General features: G+C 36.7%; 2 protein-coding genes across 3 annotated transcripts; one reads left to right on the top strand and one right to left on the bottom strand.

Annotated features, from left to right (window-relative positions):
• Nucleotides 1–4,184: 4,184 nt before the first annotated feature.
• On the top strand, nt 4,185–6,574 carry LOC107217911 (mediator of RNA polymerase II transcription subunit 8). Of its 2 annotated transcripts, XM_046741427.1 has the most exons (6): nt 4,185–4,687; nt 4,781–5,026; nt 5,321–5,329; nt 5,551–5,721; nt 5,839–5,947; nt 6,129–6,574. In XM_046741427.1, exons 1-6 carry the CDS (start codon nt 4,523–4,525, stop codon nt 6,206–6,208), a joined length of 780 nt encoding a protein of 259 aa, XP_046597383.1. In that variant the 5' UTR covers nt 4,185–4,522; the 3' UTR covers nt 6,209–6,574. The 2 variants fall into 2 exon arrangements, with proteins under 2 accessions (XP_046597383.1, XP_015511091.1); XM_015655605.2 differs by lacking the exon at nt 5,321–5,329 and having other exon boundaries at nt 4,199–4,687.
• Nucleotides 6,575–7,545: 971 nt separating this feature from the next.
• Nucleotides 7,546–16,740, bottom strand: LOC107217951 (nuclear pore membrane glycoprotein 210). The gene is made up of 15 exons (XM_015655670.2): nt 16,380–16,740; nt 15,871–16,142; nt 15,297–15,520; nt 14,891–15,031; nt 14,479–14,777; nt 14,021–14,311; nt 11,147–13,916; nt 10,714–11,049; nt 10,351–10,569; nt 9,929–10,184; nt 9,590–9,831; nt 9,346–9,498; nt 8,091–8,217; nt 7,929–7,985; nt 7,546–7,753 (listed from the first exon to the last, which is right to left on the bottom strand). Exons 1-15 carry the CDS (start codon nt 16,565–16,567, stop codon nt 7,557–7,559), a joined length of 5,772 nt encoding a protein of 1,923 aa, XP_015511156.2. The 5' UTR covers nt 16,568–16,740; the 3' UTR covers nt 7,546–7,556.
• Between the last annotated feature and the right edge of the window lie 147 nt (nt 16,741–16,887).

Here is a 16,887-nt window from a genome sequence, read left to right as displayed (position 1 = left end):
ATGCCACCACTATCACCACTGTTGTGCAGATGTAACTTCATGGTTAACGCTGTCAATCTAGATGCGTAAGGGAGCAGCCGAGGGGGGTATAATCACTTTTAGTATATATATAGGGGCGAGGGTATGTAATGAGTGTGTCAGGTAGCGTTCTATATGCATCTATACCTATTTGAAAATGAATTTATCGATAGATCATGACCATGGTTATAGCTTAGATTACAGTATGCTTCTCTAATATGCGTACACATTATACAGGGTGTCCCTAAATTGCCTCCCACGGACTAGCCAGCATGATACCTCGTTGAAATCCAACCGAGAATTTCTTTTCCGGAAGCTCGTCCGACGCATAGTTTTTGAATTATAAGCGATAGCGCTAGGCCAATCAGAGTGCACCATTTCATCTAGATTTGCCACCACGGAAATTGCTGTTTTGTTCGTCTGGGTGAATTATTATTATTCGTTTATGAATTAAATATCGGCACCTCCCCTCTCTCGCTGCTGCACCCCTTATGCTTGAGGATGCGCTTCTGTTTACACACACAAGTGTGCGCCCATGGATGTGCGGCCGGCAGCGTGTGCCCCGGCAACCATACCGAGGTCAGCGCCCGAGAAGGGGTATAGCAGCGAGAGAGGGGAGGTGCCGATATTTAATTCGTAAACAAATAATAATAATTCACCCAGCGAACAAAACAGCAATTTCCGTGGCGGCAAATCTAGATGAAATGGTGCACTCTGATTGGCCTAGCGCTATTGCTTATAATTCAAAAACTATGCGTCGGACAAGCTTCCGGAAAAGAAATTCTCGGTTGGATTTTAACGAGGTATTATGCTGGCTAGTCCGTGGGAGGCAATTTAGGGACACCCTGTATACATACATGCGTGCATACAATACAACATCTATCATCTATATATTATATTATCTGTAAAATTTTGACTTCGTCGAGAATCGATGACAGAGAACTTTATTAAATCTTGATCTCTAGTATCTGCAGGTGTGTGTATACATCGTAAATATACTTGTTTGCTTGGTATTTGCTAAACACTAAAGTACCTTCATATGTATATAGATTATAAATCTGCAGTTCTACCACAGTATAATTGATAAAAATGTCAAGTTCGAATTTGCAGTAACTAGACGCATGGATATTATATGTCAAGGTATAATATAGTAATGTATGTGGTTAATTTGGGTCTAAATCAGTCTACTCTGGTATATACATATATTTAGAAACATCATGCGTAAAGAATAAATACAGTTGAGTGTGATTTTGAGAAAATGATAAGCTATGGATAATATCAAAGAAAATATTATTACATAACACTTAGCATATGGTACAAAATTCTAATATATGACAAACACGGTTGCTCTGATTCATACATATATTGGATGTGTGTACACATATTTATATACTAAGGTGTTTTAAGCAAACACAAAAAATTGATGATCCACCTTCTACCTGTCAACTATGCTGTTTACAGTGTACAATTAAACTTTTCATACTGTAAGGCGCAGTCGAAATTTCAATTGACTGTAACTTTGTTGTTGTAGTTTTTTTTCCCAATCTAATACCATATATAATACACATTACTGTAAAGGAAATTTTTTTAAACATCGCTACACTTTCTATAAAAACCGAACAAAATCATTTGTTGACGAGAAATTGTTCAGATTTTCGATACATCGTGAGTAGTTGAAGGGGAAAAAAAAATATATAGTACGGATTATTTTCTTATAAACCCTATTATATTCGTATTTAGATACCTACCTGTACATGTATACATCTGTATAGAAAGGAATCTGATTCTTCGAGTGTTGAATATTTGTTGAGCAAAGTGCTTTTTGATTATAAGCAGAAACGTGTGGAAATAACAATTATAAATTTTAATGCTGAGAATACATAGCGTGAAGTTTGTTTTTATTACAGCACCCGTATGTGTAGTAATAGTAATAATAGTGCATTATTGTAATGCATATAGTATGTATACCTATATGTATGTACATACCTATGTATACGCGTGTATAACTGGCGAGTGTGTTGTACGTTTGGATTTCTGCAAATTGATCATTCGTAATATACATAACTAAACTGCTGTGAAGTAATTACTAATTAACAAACCACATAGATTTATTATATACGTATAATAAGCCATCTCACAATATTAGATAGATGATAAAGTAAACAATGTATGTGTTGATATGTATCGCGAATATTTGCATGACCCATCGCGCGTCATGTAAATATTGTGCGTATTTAAACGACACGTGTGCAGCGTGGTGGGTGCGTGGCTGAACAGAAGTAATAAATTATATGAAAGTGAAAAACTATGGCCGTGCTCTTCGTATTGCGATGTATATTTACGTTATACTCGAATCAGATACACGTGTACGAAGGAAACCCAAGAGCACATGAACCAAAAAGTGTGCAGATCTTCATTGATCATTAAAGAGACGGTCTATTGTTGTCCAACAACCGTTATACATTTCTAATCATGAATTCGAATCCCATTGTTGATTTTTTATTTCTGTTACGCAGTTTAAACAATGCATGTGTAAGTTTCTCTGAATTTCCTCACAAAGATAATAGAATTTCGAAATTGTAATCCCCCAAGTTACTCGATGGTACGCTGCAATCGCCATGTGTCCTTACCTGGTATACCATTGATCAATATTGCCAATTTGAATGCTTCAGAAATTCAAATTTTACTAATTATTCTATACAAATCTTATTTAGTGTTGAATTGCTTGATGTATACTCCTGCTAAAGACACCATTTAGATTTGTTTTTAAATCGAAGCATACACATTTGTAATAAAACGACATACCCCTATGACTAGTACTTTGTGCCTCGTTGCGCTTATTTATCGTAGTCATGATTATGGTTGATATTTTTACCATTATTAATATTATTCAAGCTGTCCATGAGGAAAACGTAATAACTACGTCGTTTCAATTATAATTATAATATGAGCGTATGTTATGTTATGATATCTAATGTATGTAGCGACGGACGAGGTAACAGGATGTGCTATATAAATATTATTATGTGAGGGTGAAAAAATGACAATTGGGTGCAAAAGATTATTAAATCTCAAAGAGTGTATTTGTTATAACAATGATTTCAATGTGGGTTGTCTGGTTATATCAGAGAGTATAATTAATATTTATGCGCCTATATTATGTAAAGTTTTGTACGATTTGGTGAATATAATAATAATAGATAATGGTTTACTTGTGTACGCCGTAAAAACGGGTTTGATGATAAAATGATAATTGTTTCGTTACAGGTGCAGGGGTGTGGTAAAATTTGGTATAGTCAACGTCTGGGTGAAAGTATAATATTGTGTGGTTAAATTATTCGTTCAAGTACACAAAGAAATCAATGATACGTATAACCATGGTTATACTAATTGGCAGAAAGATATTCGTAACAGTCTCATTTGACTATCATCGTAACATAGTTATTCATTTCTGGATGGCATTTCAAAATTCACCCTGTGAAAAAAAGCAGCCATTTACGTTACACCTGTAACTATTTAATATCAATTCGAGTCTGTCGCAAGGGAGGATGCGACGATATTGACATAAGATATAACGATTTAAAACGAAATTCATGCATATAAACGCGTAAGTAGATACACACAATATATGTAGCCAAAGTTGACCAACAGTGTAAACAATTGTTATGTATATTTTATCACTTGTGTAATTACAAAGCGTATCAACATATATTTAATCTGAAAAACTCTACGGGGAGAACCACTCTATATACGCGTATACAAACGAAGAGAAAGATTAATTGAAATAGTTCTACATAATATAATAATGATAACAAGAACACAAGTAATTTACCATTATTCTAATCAAATTTGCATCAATTGTAATTGGAAACAATTATTATCCCATGATTATATATGATTTAAAAAATAAAAACAAAGTAAATATTGTATTTGAGATTAAATGAACCCTTATGTTTTAGTTTCATCTACATTACTGTGAACTATAACAGCATAATACGGATTTGTAAGATTTTTATATTCTTCCGTATTATTGTCAATGCTCTCTAAAAGTAAAAAAAAAAAAACGATTTATTGTGATATACAAGAGTAAACAGATTTTACATTTTTTGTAATGAATGGTCGCAAAATTAACTTGAAATAAGTGATACCTTCGGGAAAAACTGAGTCCCGGTTTAAAAAACTTTGGATAAGTAAGAGAATTGAAAATTCTACTTTTATGATAGATTATCATGTTGTTTGCACTCAAGAAGAAAATACAAATCAGGAGCTAATAGATACTAACTTTAAATTTGACGCATGAGCGACATCTAGTTCCACGCTGCGACTACTTGAGCATAGATGTCGACACTATCTCGAAAGCACGATCAGCTGTTCTATCCGGAAATTCTAGTGTACAGGTCAGTGATTCGAATGATTCTGACCAAGGTACGTACGTCTAAACGCTGACAGCGGCGGTAAATTGTAATAATTAATCCGATCATCGAAGTTCAAGTCCTCTGTAGAAATGCAAAGAGAAGAAAAACAGTTGGACTCTGCTCTGGAGGCGATCATTCTGCGAGTAAGTGATCTAAAATCTGCAATCGCCGGAATGCTTTACAAACTGGAGCACGAATATGAGACGCTGAACTGGCCAAATTTTCTCGATAACTTCGCTATTATTTCGGGTCATGTAAGTAGTTGGTTGAATTTCAATGATCACTTTCAGCCGAGATAACGAATAACTAATAAATAATAAACAATCGTAAACGTTGTTAATCCGCAGCTGACGAGTCTTTCGAAAATTCTTGGCCACGATAAGGCACCAAATATGAGAAATTTCACGATATTGCCACTGCTCTTGAGTCCGGAAAAGGATGAGGATCTGCTCCGAATGACAGAAGGTAGAATATCAACATTCGCCCACGATTTGGTACCAGACTATTTGAGAACAAAACCGGAGCCGATGGCTGAGCAGAAGATGAATCACCTAGAGCTCAAGGCTTCCAATCTCACTTTCGAAGCATCACAGGTAAATTTATTCATTCTGAGTACAGATGTATGCAAATTCTTTGCTGTTTCGACTTCCTTTGCGCTTTTGTCGATCACTCTGCTCCCCTTGCTCACAGTTCTATTTCACATGAAAAAATATTTGCTGATATTCGTGTAATTAATGAAAACAATTGTGTAATCTGAGAATCTTTCGGAAGCTGCTAGTTCGTAAAATTATCTTGACGAGTTTGTATCGAGAATATAATACATTGACCACAAAAACTACAGAGGTTATTCTATTTCTCTGTTGATATGCAAACTAAACAACAAGTAGGATTCCAATGTAAGCCACTAACCATAGTTGGTCAGAGATTTCATTTTTGTTCCATTCGCTCTAGACCGATGTCACCGATAAAGCAGATTATCAAATCGGTAACGCAAGCTGTGATTGGCAACCTTTTATCAGCTCGATGTCCTCCAAGTAATCGGTCTATCTGGCGATTGGAACTCACCACCAGCAGACGCTAAATCGTCGGTACTAACAGTAACATAATTGACTTTCAGAAACAAGTAGCACAGTACAACAAGGTGGTTAGTCATGTATGGGACATCGCATACAAGGCCCGAGAAGAATGGGAGGGCGAAGCTGGTGCCAGAGCTGCCCAGGTACAAACTAGCAGTTCCGCAGATACTCACACCTTAGTTGCTGCAATTGGCATGGGTAAAGGCCTTAAGGTAATTACTGATCACTCATCACAAACCTATTTCATCCATAGTGGGCACTTATTTATTATCATGTTAGCGATGCCATAGTCACTGATATTTCGCCCTAATAACAATTGTTTTCTTTAGTCTGATTCTGGACCGATGGCTCAGTCCAGAGTGAGTCCAGGACCACCGGGTATAATGGCTGGGAGATCTGGTGGCCAGGCACAAGCTGCTGGGCAAGGACAAATAGGAGGTGCACAGTATAAACATTACTTCTATTGCACGCTTCAAATTACTCTTGGAATTGTTGAATGTAGTTCAAATCCTGATAAAGAAACAGTATTTTGGATAAATAAATTTACCTTGTTTGCTATTGTTTTAAGGATAAATTCCACACTGATTAACAAGAACTGTGTACATTTAATGTTTTGCAGTGGGCCAAATGGGAAAAGCTCCAAGCGCAATCAAGACCAACATTAAAGCAGCTTCACAGATTCATCCATATGGACGCTAGAGGTTTAGTCGGGAGATTTTTGTACGCTTTTCTCAATTGAATGTCATATATATGAGGAAGACTATGAAATCCAGTATTGCATAGTGTTTTTGGTGAAAATATCCTTGTTTCCTATTATAAAAGTTTTATCAATTGACTCAAAGATTGAGGATAGAGTGAAGATGTGAATTGTCTTGAAGCTGATATTTCGTTTACATGGAAAGTTTCAGCCTTCTAGTTCAACAGAATTCAAATATTACAAAATGTATCGTTTCAGTGAGCATCTTTACTTTAATTATTCACGCTGTAGACTGCAGACGATGTACACTGACTCACATGTTACCTAATTAAAAATATAGGTGTACACACAAGTGCGCCAAAAACGTTCAATTTCATCATTTTTAAATATCACCTGCATTTCGCGAAAGTGAAAAAAGATAATACATTAATATTTTACACCGAACTTGTTATTGATGAATAAACTGCTCCATTCAAGGCAAATGAAGTATAATTTTCACGGATACCCGTCTTGTGCGTACAATCAGTTCATTCTAAAATCAACTTTACACTGGGAATTTTAGGAACGATGATAAAAATAAAGATTTTTCAATGACAAAGTGATTGACCAGAATATTATATCTATCTTTATTGACTTGTCAGATGGAAGGAGAATCTAACAGGCTTTATAGTACGATCTTTTATTCAACGCCTTAAGAATAATATATATCCTTTAACCTGAGTTATATCTTAAAATACGATACAAAAACATTTCAAAAAGTATTTACACTTCGATTACTTTTCACCATACGTACATCTACATACGTAACGTACTTGAAAACGACCTTAGTATAGTTCAACAACCATTTTGAATGTGACGCTCAAAATGTCATTCATTATATTCTAGCGTATTGTCGTATGAAAATATAGTCTATTATAAATAAAATTAAGTCACATATTCGTCACCTTTTGATCAACAATTGTCACTAGTTGAAACCCAGACCCATAAGTTGCGTCAATGTTAATTAAATAATTACATCAATGAAAATTTTCGATATAGACAAAATCTTTTAGAAACGTTCCAGGTGAGAAAATTAGAATAGCTTGATATCACTAATAGACAAGATCAGGAAAGCGAAAAAACAAAATTGAGAATAGTGTCAGATCAAATTGTTTCACTTTTTAACATGTGTGATCAATTACCGGAAAATTTCACTGCATAACACATGAAGTCTGAGTTTCATTGTTCGTCAGTCTTGTCGAACTATCATTTGATAAATTGACCACTCAACAACCAGTAAACTATAAAATTATTGAAGAATGTCCTTACCAGTTTTCTTTTTTTTTTATTTATTTTTTTTTTTCTTTAGAACTAAGGACTAAGTAGGGATCGATTTCGCCTAGCGTTAGGCGTGTAAAATCCCCGAGGATCTCCATATACAGGTTCAAACGCTGAGAAAGGTCTTAGCGATGTGTTTGCACTCCCCGGACTTGGAGTGCTAGTAACTTTGTTTCCACTTGGTGAAGTTGGCGTATACGTTTTCTTTATGGGCGGTGGACACTTTTCGGCTATTGAAAAAAAAGAAAAAATTAATTTTTCCATGCAGCACAAGGGTCGCAAAACAAGTATTGTGAACAACTGTAAGTTTAAGTAAATTAAGGCAGAAAAACTAAAACTTTATTGACGTATAAGACTGCCTTACAATACTTAAATCGATTTACAAGCAGCGGTTGAGGTAGTTACCGAAAATGGATTTATTTTTCACTGAGATGTTGATGCTCATCATTTTACTTCCATAGACTGAAAACATAAATGCATTTGAAAAGATGTAGATTAACAAAATAATACATTCGCATGAACTGGCTTGAAAAGTTACTACTTGAAATAAGAATAAAATAGACTCACTGTAGAAAAAGGTTATTACAAGAGCAGTGAAGGTCCCAAATGTATATCTATGATAGTAAGCATAATCCAACCAATGTATGCCACTGACTGGGGCAGCTTGATCATACTGTGACACTCGAACAAGTATCTGAAATTGTTTAGGAACACAGTAGTGATAATATGTTGAAAAAAATGATGATCGAAAAAATAAATGACTAAATAAGCTCATTGAAAAAATGGAAAAAATGAGGTCACAATAAGCTTCACTGATGTAATTTAATAAAACGTCCATGACAAAAGTAACTAGTATCATTATTAAAAATAAGAAGAAAATGAATGAAAATGATACTTATAAAACAGATGTATCAATACTAAAGGACATACAATATCCAATAGCAAAAACTATGGATTTGAAAAATAGAAAAATGATTATCACATGCAAAAACAATACAGATGTTGATGCAACTCCTAAAGTTTTATATGAACAAAATTGTCGAAATTTTGATGTGGAACCAGAAAAATTGAAAAATCCATGAATCAAAGTTGTCAATATCAAGAACGATTTGAATGAAGAACAATTAACGATTGATATAAATAGAAGAAATTCCGATGCAAGTGAAGCAGGTTGTACCATTGTTTGGACATATGCACCTGCAGATAACAAACGAATTGTAACCCTCAATTTCACTACACAGTATGGACAAGATTATAAATATTGTAATATTATCCAAACTTTCCATGTCGGAGCGTTAGCGTTCTACTATAAAGAATTTTGTGCTGTTTACCAAAGTTCTAATAGGTATTAGGAATTATTACCAGGAATAAGTCAATCAGAGTACCACAAACATCTAAAGCTCTAATGAAAAAAAATGCCTACATTGTAGCTTTACTAGATTTCAATAATTTATCAGATGATTTAAAAAATTTGTCGCATGATAGTAAGAAAATATTGAAAAAAATTTCAAACAATAATTTCATCAAACAAGAATATGATTGATTTTGTACAAACAGATATACAAATTATACTTTTAAGTTTATGTACTGTTACTATTATTTCCTATTCCTTTTAATTTCACTTTTATTTTAACCAAACCTAACACACCTTAGTAGGATGCAGTATATGTTAAATCTTGCTCCTAAGTGATGCATATATTGCATATCATTTATATGATTTGGTTTCAATAAAATAAACAATAAATAAATTATGTAAGTATAGGGAAAAATGATATACATTTAGATTTAATCAGGTAACCGTATCATACTGCTAGCTACTTACATGTATGTCTTGCTTTGTAATTTCACTGATTACCCTGACTTGGCTGCCCTGAAGTTCATCGTGATTATGCGTTAAACGGATTTTTAACTGTATACCATTACCATAGGCGCCCTGTGGCCCAGTTACCAGGGCCAAACCATCTGGTAGATGGGTCTATAATGAGTAATAAGTGCACATTTTAAACGTTTCAAAATTCTGATACATTGAAAAATCGGACTGAACAACAATGCAGTGTGTCACTTACGATCAATTGGTTCAATACTGTCGGGATTCCGTGTACTTGAATAATAGCTGATGGAGTGGACGACGTCGGTGTTACTGCGAATATAATTTCTGTCACAGGAACATAGATAGCTGGCAAATATGGTACGACCACTGGCGTAGCCACGATTTCGCGACTTTGGGCCCCAATTTTAAGCGAAATATCTAGTGTGCTAGTTGTCTTCGAGGGGGAACCCAAAGAAATTACGTCACAGTAGTAAAAACCTGTAAGAACCGACATAATGTTATAAATGCGATATCAGTCGGATTCGAAATATGTATACGGAATCTGCGATGGAATTTTCCTAGTATAGGACTTTACCTGTTACGATGTTAAATCTTGGTTTACTGAGGAATATATCTTTGATGTCAATAGAAGGAATGGTCCCAGTAAATTGAACAGTACAAGTAAAAGGGAATGCATTCGGAGCATAGTTGTGATGTATACGACAGCCACCTTTGCCTCGCGCCAATATATTCTGCTCCTTGTTACAGTCGTTGGCACTTTCCAAAATCAATGGAACCCCCAACACCTCCGTTCCTGTCATGTTTGTACCCATCGGCAGGATGAATTTTATCTGCATAGTAAGTACAGTGTTCAAGAATTTTATGTTAGTGACACTGTCGTAACATAATCATAGTCGTAACCAGTCATACTATGGAAGAATTTAGCAATTTCTATACCCAGGCTATACCATGCATGTACCTACATATTCATATATTATTACTATAGCTTAAACTCACCTTAGAAATTGGTTGAATGTCGAGCTGAATCTCATCACGGATAAGAGCAGCCAAACTATGCTTGACATGTATGCGTCCTGGGCTCAGAGCTCTGCCTATACCACTCAAGGAATCAATAGTCAATAGTTCTGGGTTTGAGGATTGCCAATAACCAGGGTCCCCATCATTCGACAGTAGTGGCATGGAGAAGCATATTATATCACCAACCGTTAATGTCATCTGTGTTTGATGATATATGCTCACATAAATTTACTTAAAACCTCTCACATAAGTATCGAGATACACAGAGAATATAGAATTGTGCTGATACGTTATGTATTGGTGAAATGTTTCCACACATTTTTTCTTGCAAACACTACAAACCTTTGAAGGGAAAACGATGTCTCCAATCACCATATTTACGTAGTCGAACATTCCAGTTGGCTGTTTTTCATTATAAACTTTAGTAACCATATGTCCACTTCTTGTAAATTGGACAGAAACTGTGTTCTCTGATCCCATACTAAATGAGGCTAAATTAGCACGGTTTGTCCATATAGACAATTTCGTTTGACCAGCGTTAAACTTAGATCCGACATTGTCGTAATACCCTACAGTATAATCCAGCGTCATACCTCTGGGTAGGGAATAGAGTTCTTCACCCGATCTCACACGCATGATCGATTTTAGCTCAAGCATCATGTAATGGATCGGTTTGACCTAACAAAAACAGATCAGGTATATATTTTCGAGAATAATATTTGTTTAGTTATATTGATGATTACGCGTACGAAGAAATATTCATTATTCAACCTACCTCGACAACAACCATCAACGTTTGCTTCAACCCATAAGCCTCAGTACTTGTGATTGATAGTATAGTTTTTCCAAACATTTCGCCTGATGTGATCATGCCATTTTTGTCAACGGTTACATTCTTGTTTGTCAATATCAAAGCTTTTGAATCCTCCGTTTCACCAGAGCTTCCAGGTGGTAAAATTTTGTAACTTAAACTGTACTTGTCATGATTCGTTTGCAATTGAAAAGCTGAATTTGGTGTCATCAGTATAACTGGCCTTCCATACCCGTCCTCTACACCGACCAAATGAAGCTCTTGGAATATTTCAATCTTCAAGAATGCCACAAATGTTGTATCTTTGTCACATTTTGCAAATGTCTCGCATGATGTTGTAACATTGAGGTGAATTGTAGCTATTCCAGGCTGTAAGCCTTCAACTCGTACACATGCTTCATTTTCATATCCAATATTAATGCCAGTCCCTTCATACATGTTTTTCAGTTTTATTATCCCTGGTTGTCCACTCGTAGACCACAGGAATCTCATCGGTGTTTTCATCGAACCTATTACAAGGGGTGTAAGTTGGTCTGGAATACCAAAAGCCCATACTGGAATGGTAGCTCCAATTTTTATTCTGGTTGTCGGCGCCGTGATTTTAACACCTTCCAAAGGAACAACTTGTACCCCTATGCTATCCTTTGAATACACAACACGTTTACCATTCGGGGTAAGCCCAACTGCACTTGCAGATATAACTCCTGTACCAAATAATTTACCATCCAACACGCCATCTTTGCTAACACCCAGAGTGCTATCATCATTACTAACAAATTCAATCTCTGCATTGGACGGTCCACCAATGGTCGAAAGTTGATACAATGTTCCTACAAGGATTGTCACGTTTTTTGGTATAATTTTGAGTGGTAGAAAAACTTGAATAGTGATTGGCTCACTGTGGACTTTTTCCTCATCTTTACCGCTTTCAAAAGATAATTGAGATTCGCCTTCTTTAATTCCACGAACCTTATACAAAATTTCATGATAGGGAGGGTTTCCTTGATCGCTGTTTGGCAAACGTATAACTTCAATTCGCCCATTATCTATTTCTGCACCTATACTAATAGCTTCAATCGAGGGTAGCTCCATTGTACGACCATTTGTATCATATAATGTGAGAGTTGCAACAATGCATTTGTCTATTTCAACTTTGTCTATCACCTCGACTTTTATGCCTCCGAGTTGTTGCACCTCAATGACAGCTTCAGCAGGCTTTGACGGTAAGCAAAGATCAACGAGAGCAATGTGCAGTATACCTGAATTTCGGGGGACAATGGTTATTGTCTTGGTAGGTGCGACATAATCCACATTGGCAATATCCTTGGAGCTTAAATTAAGATCATAGAAACCTGATCCTTGGCTGACCTGCATGTGATACTTTCCAATTGGATCAAGAAGAACCTTCAAATTGTTTGGAGTTATAACCGTATGGTTTACCAGAGTCACATTTATAGACTTTTTGATGACTGGAGTTTCTACGGACCCCCTTTCTGTTAGGGTGGGAAATGGCGGCCGTTCTGGCACAATTCCCAATTTTCCTAGTGCACGTTTTTGATACCCTGTCACCTTGGCATGTATCTGTAACATGCCAGTATGCTGTTTTGGCAAAATACGTTGATAGTGTCTGTTTGGTAATATAACATTCATATCCCAATATGTCTCTTCCATAATACCAGATACTTTTTCCACACTGCCATACTCAACAGGGTTCAATGCCCATTCGACATTCAAACTCGTTGCATTGTCAAAAGTTCTACCATCTTCATCCTTTACAATCACCGTCAGCTCAAAATCCTCTCCACTACGCGCCATAATATGGTCGGTACTTTGACTTTTTGGACACTTCTCGCTATCCTTAAATTCCGGTACCAGGTAAATGTTTCTCGGTTTGCCACAGGTGACTAGAACCGACGCGGATGCTTCAGTTTGGTGACAGTTTGACAATACCGGGATATTTGAAATCGTGAGTGTAACTGTGATATCGCCAAGTGCTTCGCACATTATTTCGTACACGTAAACATCAGAACTTACATCGAATATATACTCTTCTTCCTTCCATCTTAATACACCTAGGTTTGACATTTTTATTTCTCTTGTGTAACCCTGATTTTTATCAAACCACGGCAGTGGTCCACCTTTGAATACTAGTCGTCGTGATGACCCTACAGCGAGTAGGGCATCACCAGTTGACGGATGCAAGGCAGTGAGGGGCTTGTATGCCGATATGTTTACATTGTCCATCAAATATTGTCCACCATTATTGTTGTACGCGACTGTGACGCTAGACGTGCCGACATCAAGGCCAACGACACGAAGTGTCGTGCAGGCTATGCCAATAGACTCAACCGTTTCACTATTATTATACACAAAGTTACCATCTGGAATGTAAACGTCAAGGGGTATATCGCGGCAATCGTTGAATGGTATTTCATACACTTCATCCGTTCCTTCCTTCTTCATTTCGCCATACATCGCCACATGAATATGGATAGATTCTCCAACTGCAGCCTCCATATTGTAATCAATTACTTCTAACCGTACTGGCGTCAAGACATGTATCCTTGTTTCATCCCTATTATGCGGGTTTCGTACCATTGACACAATAATTTTCGCAGAGCCCTTTCTCAAAACTCCAACTAGGCCGTTTTGAGATACTGAGGCAACATTAGGATGCTGACTTGCCCAAATATAAGCACCGTCTCCTCCGCTCGCTTTTAAGGTAGTTTCCGACCTGTAATAATTAGTTTCATACTTTCACAAAGTTTAATTACCTATTTGTAATGCATTATTTATAATGCACTATCAATCTGTTTGTGTGCATTTTACAAAACATACCTCGCTTTACTCCGCGGATCCCAGGGTACAGCCAAAGTTTTAGGAACAACTATAACCTGTGAATGTATCGAGAGTTCAGCTCTTGTTGTGAGCCGGGGCATTAAATTCATCCGCTTTCCCTGGCTGTTTATAATGGCGATTAAGCTGGCCTCTACTATCGTCGTACCCATAGCTATGGGTGTGGCGACTATATGGGTACCGTTCTGGGTCCTTGAACCCACATTCAGGTATTTCTCATCAATCTGTACATTGACCTGGACACCTTCCCCTATGTGGAACTTGCGGTCCTTGCTATGACATAAACAGAGCGCTCAAATTGACAATAAAACAAATTTCACACATTTCTGTTTTTCGTGGGATTCTAAACTACGAATTTAATAATTCCGTAGAAATTCACAATATTAAAAGTTTTAACTGACCAGTTGGATACTCCAATGACAATGAATTGAAATACTCACTTATCATATATTTCTGCAACAATCTCATGTGTATGGCCCAAAATGAGGCCCCAATTCCTATGTGGTAGGACTGTCAGAGTGATGTAGGCAGGCTCGTTTATATTGACTGTTGCAGATGGGAGAACTATACCATATTCCTCATCAACGTTTCTGTCATACAATAGAACCTTAGTTTTCCCACGTCCGATGGCATAGGCGCTGCCATAATCATTATTTATCTTCAGGATATCAGGATTTTCAGCCTCCAAATAGTATTGGCTGGATGGTAGGTTGATCTCTTCCAGCCGTCCTTGATGCACCTGAAATATGGGAGACACTGTAGAATGATTTTATGAGTTAATTTTTCAAGAATCCAGGAAAAAAGGGAAAAATATTTATATGCTTACTCCAATTTACAGGAAAAGCTGAATACCTGCATGATTCTGTAATTAAAGCTGTCATAGGCCATCATAGTTACATCACTTGGTATGATGATCAGATTTGCAACAACAATCAATTCCACTTCAATGGGGGGTACATGAGTATACTCAGGGTGAGACAATTTTACTGAGACCTGAAACATATTTATGAAATCTTGTCAACAAGTGAATCAAAGTCAAGAGTTATTAAAATGCAGTCAGATATAATCTCTCATAAAAATATATTCAGTGAATTCAATTTTTTATAACTGCCTAATGTGCTTGCTTATACAAATTAAAATTTCAATCATTCAAGTTTTAGATTACGGTTTCCATTTCAGTCTACTGAATGGAACAAGTACTTAAACATCATCTTACGAGGCTACCTTCTTAGTTCTAAATGAAGAATATACCACAAACCTTGGCAGAGCCAGTTCTGATTCCCTCCAAAAGAGTCATGTGCCCTTTTCGCCCAACAGAGTCTAATTCGACGACTGTTGGTGGGGTTTCATATGGCGATTCCTGAAAGGTCATAAACCTTAGGACATTGTTGAGCGGTTTACTATCTATCTGCGATCTATGTTTGTCCACATTCCCAATTGTCCACATGAATTCGACACCAGCCAGTGTTGTGAATTCGTTGCCTTTGAAAGTATAAAACACAAGGATTGAAAAGCTTTACCAAGTGCATGAAGCGTTACGCCGTGATACTGACTAACAAGCATGAAGTTGAAGTTAGAGTTAGCAGCCAAACGTGTTCAATTTTTTGGAAATCAGAAAATGCATTTCACTTTTATCCTCATAATTCTATACAAGTATGGGGGGTTCAAGGTATTTTATAAAATTTTGATTTTCAGACTTCATTACCTTATTTGAATGAACAGAACGTTTGGTTGCTAATTTCAACTGCTATTTTCAGCTTTGTCTGATAAGCAGAGCACGTATTTGCGATATATTCACAAGAGGAAAATGCGGTTAAATTATTTATTCCTACCCTGTTCATCGTTTGCTCGGACCTCAAAGACTTCTGGTGCTTCTTCAATGAACAATTCCCGGGTTGTTGTGACTAGATTGAATGCGAAAATGGCATCTACAATAACATCACACCTCAGGAATTGGCCTGTGGTAACATCTTCGGCTAATACTATGGCAGTGTTGCGTGTCGAATCCTTGGTGACAGTCTGTACCAATACGGCAGACGAGCATGTTTTGTCGAAATTTTCATTGAGTGGAACTAATCTGATCAAATCGGTACGGGATGACGACCTGGAAACAATATTTCACTTATTTGGTAGACCTAGCAAGTCATGTCTGAATAATTCATGTATGAAAAAAACGAACACCGAAAATGAGGTTACAGATCAAAGGTAATAGTTGACTCATTTGAAAGAAATTCAGGATGACCAGGTACACTATATTCGAATTATAAGTTAGAGCGGAAAAGGTATTCGATACGTAATCTAAATTGTCTTCGAAATACATCAATTTTGAATTGAAACTTGCCATTTGTAGCACCCGCCTTCGGTAACCTCCAGGGTGAAATTGGTGGGAAAATCGTTGAAAATAGGTAAAAGAACTCTCGGTACGTTTAGTCGCTGAGTATTTACACATATTGATAATAAAGTTATCACAGCACACAGTATAACTAGCAAGTATTTATCGTACAAATTATACAATTTCGCCATTATCATCTACCGCCCTGCCGGGCATGTGTGACATGTATAGTGTTATATCCCACAACACTTATAGGGTTATATCCTTCGACCGCATGCGAAATTAATTTTGGTATTGCGCGGGCTCCGCGGGCCTCAGCGTTTTTGCATCTGTATTTGTTTAATCGTTGGCCTTGGATGATTAATTTTCACAGATGGGTGTGCTGTACGAGTGAAATAACTGTTGAAATCATACAAATGTGCCAGAACTTCCGAATTTCACCGAGTAGCGCTAGTGTACGTCTCGACACGTTAGTCCGACTCGGCGAGCGATTCCAACGTTAGTAGGCCTTGGAAAG

The sequence above is a fragment of the Neodiprion lecontei genome, chromosome 5 (assembly GCF_021901455.1).
Source record: "Neodiprion lecontei isolate iyNeoLeco1 chromosome 5, iyNeoLeco1.1, whole genome shotgun sequence".
NCBI classification, from domain to species: Eukaryota; Metazoa; Arthropoda; class Insecta; order Hymenoptera; family Diprionidae; genus Neodiprion; species Neodiprion lecontei.
Note: the sequence above shows the minus strand (reverse complement) of the source record. Positions and strands in the feature narration are given on the sequence as shown.